The sequence below is a fragment of the Astyanax mexicanus genome, chromosome 1 (genome assembly GCF_023375975.1).
Source record: "Astyanax mexicanus isolate ESR-SI-001 chromosome 1, AstMex3_surface, whole genome shotgun sequence".
NCBI classification, from domain to species: domain Eukaryota; kingdom Metazoa; phylum Chordata; class Actinopteri; order Characiformes; family Acestrorhamphidae; genus Astyanax; species Astyanax mexicanus.
Genome location: NC_064408.1, coordinates 6947606 through 6961027, shown reverse-complemented (window position 1 = coordinate 6961027; position 13422 = coordinate 6947606). Strand labels below are relative to the sequence as shown.

General features: G+C 39.0%; 1 protein-coding gene across 1 annotated transcript in view; it reads right to left on the bottom strand.

The window, feature by feature from the left end:
• Nucleotides 1–733: 733 nt before the first annotated feature.
• Nucleotides 734–13422, bottom strand: part of LOC103040661 (astrotactin-2) — a 1082674-nt gene continuing 1069985 nt past the window's right edge. Inside the window, exon 23 of the mRNA XM_049465818.1 lies at nt 734–3408. Coding sequence (XP_049321775.1) covers nt 3171–3408 — 238 coding nt within the window. The 3' untranslated portion in view covers nt 734–3170. The remainder of the gene's footprint in view (nt 3409–13422) is intronic.

The window sequence follows — 13422 nt, the reverse complement described above, 5'->3', positions numbered from 1 at the left end:
TATGTGGTGCTCACCACTTTTTACGTAAAAAAAAATACACCAAGTCCCTTCAGGGGCTCCGTAGGTGAGCGTGAAAGCAGAACTCATTCATGGTTAAGATCAAGGTGTGCAGGCAAATTGATCTTTAAAATCCTTAGAAAAGTCTTAAAATCTGCATTTTAGAGGGTCCTGAAATTACACAAAAAATATATGGAACATATAATGCATTATATTTACCTGTGTGTCTATTAAATAGTTGTTTAACACCAATTTGAATGTATATTTAATGAAAAAGTAGATGCCATTATGCCAGTAGGTACCATTATGCTATAATCCACTATATGTACAAAAAAGTATTGGGACACCTATAGCCCTATTCTAGAGAAATATAGCGCACAGGAATATATAACCACAGGAAAAGTACACCTCACACAGCTCGAAATGCAACAAAAGGCATGTACCAATTCTCTTAATTAATCATGGGTGTGGTTAATTTTGGGCTTAACGTGAAATAAACCAATCAGAATGTCACTTGCTCATCATTCCCTTTAAGAAGCAGGTGAGCTCTGACTTTGGCGCATTCGTATCTTAACGGCGACTATTATCAGGGTTTTAATCAATCAGTGGCGCACCTGTATTTTTTTTTTAACACCAAGATAGAAACACTTGCAGACCACCACGCCCATCAGTGTAGATTTATTCCTATACTCTATATATATATATATATATATATATATATATATATATATATATATATATATATATATATATATATATATATATATATATAGTTTTCAGACCTCAAACAATGCAAAGAAAACAAGTTCATATTTATAAAGTTTAAGAGTTTTAAGAGTTCAGAAATCAATATTTGGTGGAATAACCCTGGTTTTTAATCACAGTTTTAAACATGCATCTTGGCATCATGTTCTCCTCCACCAGTCTTACACGCTGCTTTTGGATAACTTTTTGCCTGCACTCCTGGTGCAGAAATCTAAAAATCACTTCAGCTTGGTTTGACGGCTTGTGATCATCCATATTTCTCTTAATTATATTCCAGAGGTTTTCAATTTGGTAAAATCAAAGAAACTCATAATTTGAACTGGTTACAGTGTAGAGTCTGCATTGATTGGCCTACAATTGATTGAAAAATTTAGCTGGATATAATGAACTGAATTAATTTGAGCCTATATTACATTTTTAACTATTAAAATTAGCATGTCTATATCGGTCGAGCCCTAATACGTGAATATGAAAACACAAAGTCCCCCCATTTTAATGTAGGAAAATGATCAGATGAAAAGACTAGATGAAAAGTACAGACATCAAAAAGTCCTGTTAAATGTTGAACAGAGTAATTCAGCAGGCCTCTGCGTTGCATTTGAGGGGATGGAGGTCTCTGCAGTGCCGGTGCCGCTCCTTCCCGCCCTGCTGGGGTTTCCCTAAAGATATGTTTGTTTGAAAAGTCGATTTTTAGGTTCTTGATCCACCAGGTGTTTGAGAGTTGCATCACCGTGAAGTGGGAACCTTACATTCAGTCCTATAGAGTCCACCTGCACTGAACGAAGCCGTGCTCTGAACGCACCTGATTAGAATCTGCTCATCATTCCCAGTAGAATCGAATAGAAACCATGTTTGCTGCTCTATCTGTGTAATAACTGTGTAATTAATCATTAATAATGCAAGTATTAACATTGGAACTGCTGGTAATGCATTTGTTGTATTCGTTGTTAGAGATGGATTACAGAAGAACAGAATACTGTCAACCAGACTATAAAGGACCACATAAGGAATCATGCAGTAACTTAAACATGTTAAACAAACCAAAATACTCTGTGAAGAAGCTTTTAGGTGCTCTTATCTGGGGAGCTGCTGTTAACTTGCCGTTTTAGGCTGATAAATCTGATGAAACTTTTGGTCTTCCTTTTCCTAGGGCGGACCTGATGAGTGCCAGTTCCATCACTGTAGTGTTTTTGATGGTCTTTTTTTGAGACTGCACCTGAGGATACTTTCAAAGTTTCAAATTGACCAAACTATGTCATGTTTTTGTTATTTAGTTGAGTAGATTTTTGGCATAATATTGCCATAATAACCTTACTCTTTACACGTTTACATGTCAAGGATATGTTCACTCTGCAAAAATGTTATACAGTAATTGCACTATTGAACTTTTTGCACTTTTTTTCACATTTCACTGCTCTAGATAATGGAGATTTTTTGGCTTGAGATAATTTTGACGTTTTTCTTTCATTTAAAGTGTTGTTTTACTATGTTGCCAAAACTTTCAGATTGCCCTGATTCACAAAATGTTTAGGGTCCTGTTCTGTTACTTAACTTGCACTAATTAGCACTCTTTTAGCCATGCATCTGAAGCGCCTGACGTCACAGTTTGATCTAAGACATGCTGCAAACCACAGTTTACACAGTTTGAGCAAAAGTAATCTATACCGGAATTAGTGCAGAAAAATATATATGCATTCCTTAATTGCAGGTGTATTTCACTCATTTTCAAATGGTGTGCACCAAAGTTATGTGCGTATTTCTGCCCTATTGTGTAGAAACTATTTATCAAAATTAAGCTGTAGATGTACAGATATTTGGATGTTCTACCATCAGTCTAAAGTTTGCTGGCCTACAGTAATCCATCCGAAACAATGAATAACCAGCAGTTCTATCAATTACACAGTTATTATATGTGTATTATTAATGAGTTACTACACACAAGAGTAAAAAATGATTTAACTAATTAAGTTAATTTACCAGCAGATAACCAGAGATAAAAGTGTGTTGAGACTGGCTGCATACGTTTGATTGATTCAAATGGGAATGATGATTAAGTCCGCACTAATCAGGTCCACTCCCTGCACTGCTTCGTCCAGTGTGCTTGTTAAGTGCGCTTTGGCTACTCTGGTAACCAGTGTCCTAAAAAAAGCAAGGTAGAAATCAAATCAGGCGTTTTACTCCAGGCCTCTCCCGCTACCTGCTGCCCCTCGCCGGGGGAAAAGGAAAGGAAACGGAAAGCAGTCCAAGGGGCCGTGCGGTGAAAAAAAAGTCCCTTCTTTCACTTTAGTGAAAAGGTGGAACAGTCTGAGATTTGCGTTTACATGTTTCTAGAAAAAAAGAACAGTCAACCGAGGGTCCGGAGCGAGGGCGAGGGTCCGAGGAGAGGTCCGGCAGGCCCGGGGCGAGTCTCACCGCAGTTTGGACTTGCCGTATATGTTGCGCTGGACGGACAGCAGCTTGTCGACGCAGGCCAGCCGTGTGTCGTGCAGGGAGCTGTGCCACACGGTGCCCGCCGGCCGGACCTCCTCGCTGCGGCAGGTGGCGTACGGCACGTTCTCCGTCCGGCTCTGGATGTACCCGCTCCTCAGCAGAGAGCGGCACAGGAGGCTGATCCGGTCCACACGTCTCAGAATCAGGTGGGCTTTCCTGTAGAGAGAGATAAAGAGAAAGAGACAGAGAGAGAGAGGTCAGGACTCGCTTCTTACGCAGTCGCGCCTTTGTAATGTATAGTGTGCAGCATGTGGGTTTGCATTGTCAAATGCATGGACGTCCCTGTAGGACAGGGGTCAGCAATGAAAAGTTGTGGCCCGCAAGCATGAAACATCAAACATCAGGTTGTTTCAACCATAGACTGTGTATAGCTGGACTGAGCATCGTCTCTTAAAAGTGAAGCCACCACAGGTCGGGCGCCCCCTGCTGTTCGGTTGCAGAAAGCTGTGTAACCCCACCCATCCCCATAGGTTTCAATGGCAAAACAGACAACTTCAATCACGTTTTTTTTTTTCAATGTACTGTAATTCTACCTCCATTATTTAAATGCAACAGCTAGTGTAACCTCTGCTTATATTGTTAAAATTTTATATCCCCACAGAATAAATTTTTGTAAACGTTATTCAGCTCTATTTAAAAAGGTGTGGTTATTGTTGTGTAAAAGGGCTGGGTTACACCTAGCTGGGGTGGGACCAATGACTGTATGGGTGGGACCATAGACTGTGTATAGCTCTGTGGAGGCAGCCCTCAGGGGCGGGGTTATTCAAATGAGTAGGCTGTCTCTCCACAGTCTTTCTCCCTCCTCTGGTCTCTACTGCGCTCTACAGACTCGGGTTTCAGGATTGCCAACATGGAGGAAGATTTTGGCTTCATTTTCATTGAATGAATGGGAACGGTGACACGACGTCCATCTTTTTTACAGTCTCTGGTTTGAACTGTGATAAAAAGTAATAATAAAAAATAAATAAATAAAATGCCTCTCTGGCTCTGTATTGTAGTAGAGAAGTGGGCGGAGCTTCTGGACATGGTGAACATGCAGGGGTTGGACAATGAAACTGAAACACCTGCTTTTAGAGCACAATAATTGATTGTGGTGACGGACAGTTCTGGTGGAAACAGGAGAGTTGAGGTGCACATTGAATTCTGCGTGATTTGTTCAGCCGTGGTTTTATGTTTTTTGGATACAATCGGGGTTAGCACCCGAACATCCCTTTCAGACAGCTTCCTCTTACAGCGTCCACAGTTAATCCTGTTGGATGTGGTTGGTTCTTCTTGGTGGTATGCTGACATTACCCTGGATACCGTGGCTCTTGATGCATCACAAAGACTTGCTGTCTTGGTCACAGATGCTCCAGCAAGACGTGCACCAACAATTTGTCCTCTTTTGAACTCTGGTATGTCTCCCATAATGTTGTGTGCATTGCAATATTTAGAGCAGAACTGTGCTCTTACCCTGCTAATTGAACCTTCACACTCTGCTCTTACTGGTGCAATGTGCAATTAATGAAGATTGACCACCAGGCTGCTCCAATTTAGCCATGAAACCTCCCACACTAAAATGACAGGTGTTTCAGTTTCATTGTCCAAACTCCTGTAAGGCTTGTATTGTGTATAGTAAAGCTATTAGTGGTATTACACATTTGTAACAATCTGGAGATTCTCTGCTCATCTTTGCTCCTTAAATTCTCAGCTTTTCATAGATTGTTATATGATTAAAATCAAGTCTGAAATGCAGGATTGGAAGTATATTAATGAAGTAAATGAATTAAAAGTGATACAACTTGAAATATATTTGGTTCCTACAGTCTCCAATCAAATAAAAGTCAATGGAAATGAAGTAAATACTGCTTATATGCATTTTCCACAGTCCCTACCTTTTCTGATTTGGGGTTCGTATTAACATTACTGGTATTTGCTCTAATATCACAGTTTTTTTCTGGCCAAATAAAAGTCCCCTGCCCAGATAAACAGGCTTGTGCACAGTAGTGCGAGACTCCAGTCTGAAGGACCTCATTCAGAACACGACTGGAGGAATCCTGAAAGGAATTCTGCGTCCCGTGCAAAATCCTCATTCCAGACATTTACTGCGTTAGACGTTCATAAAAGGCTTCAGTTGATAATGTTTTACAAAGTGGAAAATAGCCGGCAATTGGTGGCCACTAGATGCTTCCTCCAGCTCCAGCCTGGGAGAGCAGAGAAGATGTGATTACACAAACATCCATGGAGGGCTTGGGTTGGCAGCGCCCCCCAGGCCCTAGCAGTGAGGGGCTTTGCTTGGGGGCCGGGAAAAGGTACTGCTCACATACTTCCACTCTGTGTTTCACCACAAAACACTAGAGCTATAGTGAAGAGAACGAGTGAAAAAAGTGAATTACTCCGCTACTGCCTTAAACAGCTGATAGAACCTCATAAACAAGAAATTACTCTACTGTAATCTATACTTTTATCACCAACAATCTCAGTAATACAGTAACTAACTATATATTCACTAATACCACTTACTGTTAACTTTACTGTACACAACACCTTATGCATGATGTTCACTATGTCCAGAAGCTCCGCCCACTTCTCTACTACAATACAGAGTTACTACCGTATATTCACTAATACCACTTACAACTTTACTGAAGCTCCGCCCACTTCTCGACTACAATATAGAGTTACTTTATATTCACTAATACCACTTACTTTTAACTTTACTGTACACAACACGCAACACTTTATACATAGTGTTCACCATGTCCAGAAGCTCCGCCCACTTCTCTACTACAATACAAAGTTACTACTGTATATTCACTAATACCACTTACTTTTAACTTTACTGTACACAACACAAGCCTTATGTTCACCATGTCCAGGAGCTCCGCCCACTTCTCTACTACAATACAGAGTTACTTTATATATTCACTAATAACACTTACTTTTAACTTTACTCTGTACACAACACAAGCCTTATAACAAGATCACCATGCCCAGAGGCTCCGCCCACTTCTTTACTACAATACAGAGTTACTATATATATTCACTAATACCACTCACTTTTAACTTTACTGTACACAACACAAGCCTTATGTATAATGTTCACCATGTCCAGAAGCTCCGCCCACTTCTCTACTACACTACAGAGTTACTTTATATTCACTAATACCACTTACTTAACTTTACTGTACACAACACGCAACACTTTATACATAGTGTTCACCATGACCAGAAGCTCCGCCCACTTCTCTACTACAATACAAAGTTACTACTGTATATTCACTAATACCACTTACTTTTAACTTTACTGCACACAACACAAGCCTTATGTATAATGTTCACCATGTCCAGAAGCTCCGCCCACTTCTCTACTACACTACAGAGTTACTTTATATTCACTAATAGCACTTACTTAACTTTACTACTGTACACAACACAAGCCTTATGCATAATGTTCACCATGACCAGAAGCTCCGCCCACTTCTCTACTACACTACAGTTACTCTATATTCACTAACACCTCTTACAACTTTACTGAAGCTCCGCCCACTTCTCCACTACAATACAGAGTTACTTTATGTTCACTAATACCACTTTCTTTTAACTTTACTGTACACATTACAAGCCTTATGTTCACCATGCCTAGAAGCTCCGCCCACTTCTCTACTACAATACAGAGTTACTAGTGTATATTCACTAAAATCACTTACTTTTAACTTTACTAAGGAGGAGTAGGATGAGGGAAAAGTGTCTCGCTCAGCTGATACATCAGCCAGTAGTTCGAGTCTGAATATAGCTGCAAACACTGGGTTTTGGGACATCGAAAATATTATGTAAATCGATACGCTTATCAAAACAATGCTTTGGCAGGAACGATGGCGTGGATGTTTGGGCAGAGAAAAGGGGAAAAAAAGGAATGCGAGTTGGGAAATGTCAGCGATGGTCTGTGATTTAACGAGAGAACAATTTCTGCTGTTTGTTCCAGCTCTTTTTTTTTTTCTCCCCTTTCCCGACCAGAAGAAAAGGTATTGAATAACATTTTTCTTGTGGAAAGTTGCTCTTCAGTGAAAATACTGTGGGCAAAGTGAGGATTCGAGCTTGTGTAACCCTTTTATGAGGTCAGGTCCAAGGCCCTTACTCAGCAGTTTAGGAAAAGTGACAGACTGAATTTGCCTCAATCTTAAAGGAGCCTGCAAACGGAAAATAGTATTCAGCCTGTATAGAAGAGGAATAATGGGAGTTTGTAGAACATGGGATTGACAAACTGTGAACCTTAAACCTTGTTTTGGTAACATTTTCTATGAATGTCATCCCTATAAGACTCTATAAACATATTCATAACCCATTATAATGCATTCATAAGGCATTATAAACATGGCTATACATATTTATATATGCATATACATATGTCTATAATTCATCATAACCATGCTTATTATGCATCATGAACTGTGATTATAATGCATTAATAGCTGTAGTGTTTATAACATGTTATACGTCAATACCAAGAAACTCAGTCCCAGCTTGTAGACTATCATGACTAAAAAAGCTTCCAACTTATAAACACACCCTCAATAATCATATAAATATAATGTTACCATTCATGAATTATGCTTGTCTTGAATATAATATTTGTTATAGTCAATTATAATGTATTATAACAGGTCTTTCTGCGCTCTAAGTAAAGTGACATACTTTTTCATTGCAGGACTGGATTATTATTAACGATAGATATAAACTATTTTAACATGTATATCATAAGCATAGCTTATAATGTATTATAAGTGTATCACAAGTCATAATGCTTAACAAACATGGCTATAGTGGGTGGTACATTTTATAAATATTTATAGCCATGTTTATAATGCCTTATGAATGCATTATAATATATTATGAATGTAGTTATAGAGTCTAATAAAGATGACATTCATAGAAAGTGTTACCATGTTTTTTCGTCTTTAAAAGAAAATCCAAAAACTGTGCAAGAACATCCAATAACACGTTCCATGAATCAGGTATCTAAAAGCATTATAAATGCATTCATAAAGCTTCATAAACCATGCATAATGCTTCATAACACTTGATATAAGCATTTCTAACTATACACAACTATAAATGTTTATAATCTGAAATGTAAAAAGTTATACCACCACAGTATAAAGCTTTATAGCACAAAGCGCAAAGCAATATAATGCATTATAATATACAGTATGTGTAGTTGCTGTTCTTAACATTATTGGTCAGACCTGTTTCATAAAGCTTAATAGATGTTGAGTTCACTTACATAATGCTTTATCAAGATCCACAGCGATGCCCTCCCTCAAACTGCTATATGTTATATGTTCTTTATATATGAAAATTGTTCTGTAAATGCACATAACATCTAATGAACACTTATAAGCACTTTTCACAGATTTGTAAAAAAAAAAAAGTGATGTTATTTCACATTAATAATAATTCACATATTTTGCATATAACAAATTATAAACCTTCATAAGCTTTTTTCACAGACTTTAGGTAAATTAATGAGATATTCCATATTACCGAAGGCATATAACAAATTAAGTTACCACTTTAAAATAAGACTACCTTTATAAAGGGTTTATAAATGGTTTACAATTAGTTTATTAATGGTTACTATTTAGGTTGTAAATGCCTTTAAAAATAATTAATAATCAGTTATAACACATGTAGAAAGGGCAAGTTCAAAACTCAATGAGGTTACCAACACAATTTTGTGCTTCAGTAAGTCAGTAAAAAGTAGTTAGGAGTGTTCAAATCAATAAAATGATAAGGGTGCCCATACTTTTGCACCGGTCAAATTTGGGTTTAATGCATATTGCACATTTTCTGTTAGTACAATAAACCTCATTTCAATCCTGAAATATTACTGTGTTCATCAGTTATTAGATATATCAAACTGAAATGGCTGTTGCAAACACCCAAATATTTAGAACTAAAAATGATTAAGATTAATAGGGGTGCCCAAACTTTTTCATATGACTGTAATCCATATGAATACTCCAAGACTGTGCTGCATCTACAGGGGTTGGACAATAAAACTGAAACACCTGTCATTTTAGTGTGGGAGGTTTCATGGCTAAATTGGAGCAGCCTGGTGTTCAATCTTCATTAATTGCACATTATTGCACCAGTAAGAGCAGAGTGTGAATTAGCAGGGTAAGAGCACTCAACACGGTTTTGCTCAAAATATTGCAATGCACACAACATTATGGGTGACATACCAGAGTTCAAAAGAGGTCAAATTGTTGGTGCACGTCTTGCTGGAGCATCTGTGACCAAGACAGCAAGTCTTTGTGATGCATCAAGAGCCACGGTATCCAGGGTAACGTCAGCATACCACTAAGAAGCACCAACCACATCCAACAGGATTAACTGTGGACCCTGTAAGAGGAAGCTGTCTGAAAGGGATGCTCGGGTGCTAACCCGGATTGTATCCAAAAAACATAAAACCACGGCTGAACAAATCACGGCACAATTCAATGTGCACCTCAACTCTCCTGTTTCCACCAGAACTCCTGTACATACAGTATACTCTCAAATATTTATGCAAAATAACTTGAATAATCTTGACTAACCAGATCATTCTTTTAAAACACACACACACACACACATAAAATCTCCATTTGACAGAGATATATTTCCCTCTCATTTGCTCATTTTTAAAGTTTATTTTGAGAGGTACAACACGCAACTCTTTAAAGCTCATAAGAGGCAGTGATTTAGACCTGCAGTCCTTTTCCGTTTGTAGCGCCTGGACTTGGTCAGGGCCGTGCCTTCCCTGCGCTGTAAAAGCCAGCATGCAATACATCATGCCTTCTCGCTAAGCAACTGATATTGCCAAGACAAAATATGACCGGAGACGGGGCTGCCGTTTATGAAATACCATCCGGGGAGCTTATCTCGGTGCCGTACGCGGCGCAGCGCGCCTAGCGTACGCTATCTACACGCACCCAAATGGAAACGCTCTGTCCGGCCGTAAATCATAGCTATTTATGGCACTTTGACTGGGGTCTCCGGAGGGCAGCGCACGGTACACAGCTAAAAGAGGCTCATTTCGTAACACCAACATTCAGCTAATCGCTAACTGTAAAGCATGCTGACACTCCGAGACCCGCAGTTAAAACTGCTTTCCGCATGCAAACCGAGGCGGCGGGCCTCGGCCGCCGGCCGGGCAGCTCCGCCACAGTCCCAGCGGCTGTAATTCAGGAGCACTGATTTGGATTTCGAGAATCAATTAGGAATCGCGGCATTTCATTAAATAACGCCGCTGCTGGAAAAATGAGGGTGACACGCTTCTGCACTCTGCGCTGAGTGAATTAACTTGCCCACTCAAAGATTTTGAAGCAAGCAATTTGGAGAGGAGGAGGCTTACTGCCAGAAAAATGCAAGCAATAAAGCGATGCATAGGCGAAAATGTGCAACTTTTCTCAATATGGACTCGATCAGCTACTCTGCTTGTCTGCTTTTGTACAGATTTTGCAACTTTTTGCAGTTTTAAAGTTTTAAAGTGAAACTATGATGCTAATAGAGCTAACAAACACTAGCTGTCAACGTTTAACCAAATTAACTTGGACTTTTTTATATAAAATAAGGTAAGATAAGATAAGATAAGATAAGATAAGATAAGATAAGATAAGACAAGATAATCCTTTATTAATCCCACAATGGGGATTAATATACAATATACAATGTCACAGCAGTACAGAGGAAAGAACAGAGAAACAGGTCATGAAAAAAATATATATAAACAAATAATAATGAAACTGTGCATACAAAAACAATTACAGGAAATATATAAAGATACTTAAAAAATTATATATAGTAAAGGACAAAAATATATACATCTAGTGCATAGAGATATGATTAGGGTAGGATGTGACCAGTATTATTGCACAAAAAGTAACAGTGAATAAATATCAAATAAATAGTAGATAAAAAGGTGCACGTTAAACATATTGCACAAATAGTGATAAGGGGATCACAGTACATGAGATAGTAGTAGTTATACTACAGCTATATTGAGTAGTATGTAGGTTATATCCTTTATTGCTGATGTACCTCATGATTTGTAAGTCGCTTTGGATAAAGTAATCCACTAAATGTAATGTAATGTAATGTAGGCTAATGCAATGTAACGTTAAATGACTTGTCCATGTCAGAATTAGGAGCCAATCAAACCCAACCATAGTAGTGAACACACACACACTTGTGAATAAGGGCGTTAAAGCCATTCAGTATCAAGTATTAAGACTTGTAGCAATTCAGCCATGGATTTGGTAAAATTGATGTTCCTCCAAGTTCAGGGGCAGGAACCAACAACCTTCTAGTCACAGACACAAGCTTTCTTTGCCAAATATTTGGCAATAGATAATATGTATGGATATTTCTCCACATACTAGTGCATCTAAAACTATTAGAATATCAATGAAAAGTTACTTTATTGCAATAATTCAGTTCAAAATGTGAAACATATACATTATATAGATGTATTACACACCCAAGCCTGAAGTTGATTAGGACAAATCCAGTTTTGGGGAGGTGTTACAATCAAAGAAAGGTGGTGATAAGAACCAATCGCAGTCAAGAAAAGGTCTCAGAACCAAAACAATGTGATATTCAGGACCAATCACAGACAAGGGGAGGAATATGTGTGATTAAAATAGATAGACAGATGTCAAGACTTTAGAACCCAAAAGAGCTGGGGAAAAGGACCAATTCTAGTCAAGGTATGGTCTCAGAACCCCCAAAAGGCAGTGATTTAAATCAATCACAATCAGTAGAGGATGTTAGAACCCAAGCCAGAAGGTAATTAGGACAAATTAGTTTACAGAATAGTGTTACAATCTAAGAAAGGTGGTGATAAGAACCAATCACAGTCAGGGTATGGTCTCAGAACCCAAACAATGTGTTTTTTAGAACCCATCACAGTCAGGTCTCAGAATAAACCAGATTTGATTAGGAACAATTACAGCATGCAGCGGAAGGACTCAGAACTTAGAATAAAGAAGGTGGTGATTTGAACCAATCACAGTCAGGAAAAGGTCTCAGGACCCACAAAATGTGTTTTTTAGAACCCATCACAGTCAGGTCTTTGGTTATGAACAATCATAAGCAGCAGAAGGTCTCAGAACCCAAAGAAGGGTCTGAAAAGGCTCAGTAACGCTCAACCAATGAGTCAATGAAAGGTGTGATAAGAAAAGATCCTGGCTTTCCATTAAGGGATAAAGCCAATAAAGGCATATTTGTTTATATCGCAGCACTGATTCTGATACATCACATGTCACCTGGCTGATACAGGAACCAAGCGCTGCCTCCATCCAAACGGAACAGGATGCGAGTTATCCCTCTTTTTTCGTGCGGAGCTTTTCCGAGCGATTGCATTTCACTTGGCCACACTTTTACCTTTTAAAAGGCACCACCGATAGAACGGCCTCATAAATAAGTCCAGCGCGGCCAAAGGCTGCCAATTCGGAGCCATAAATAATCCCCCCGTCTTTCCTGCAAAAGCCTTCCTGCTGGACTCCGAGGGGCTGCCACACGCAAAAAAGGTGACCAAATACTCCTTTATATGAGTTTTCTTCCAAATGCTTGATATGATTTATGAAGCCACAATAAGCCCTTCCAGGCAGTGGGGCGAGCAAACCCTACAAATTTCAGACCGAATGTTGTGTTTTGTAGCAAAGGTATCAACCGCTGTAGCAACAAGCGAAGTGTGGATTTGATATGCCCTGTTGGTCGGTTTGTTTTCTTGAGAACAATCGTCTCATTTGGAACATCCAAATAATAAGTAATCACCCATCCTGAAGAAGGACAAATGGTGCTCCTGCGAGGGTGGTCTGTTTTTAGGGGGACGGATACAGTAATCTCCACCATAATATGGAAGCAACACCAGGGTTTAGCTGGTGCTACTCCACTGACAAATACAATGTTGAACTTGGCTCCGGGCGCCAGGCTTTTGCTGCCAATCCGAGCGTAATTTGAAGCTGAAAATTTCTGCTTAATAGTCAAGAAAAGACTTCCATTCATAGTGGGATTAGATACCCCAGCCTGGTTCTTTCTTTCAGGCTACTGGTCAATGAAGTCACCGGTGTCTGGTGTGATTGTAAGCCTTGTTCTGCACTGATTCAACTGTTCCAAGTTTCTCTAGAAACTTTATATCAGGGCTAT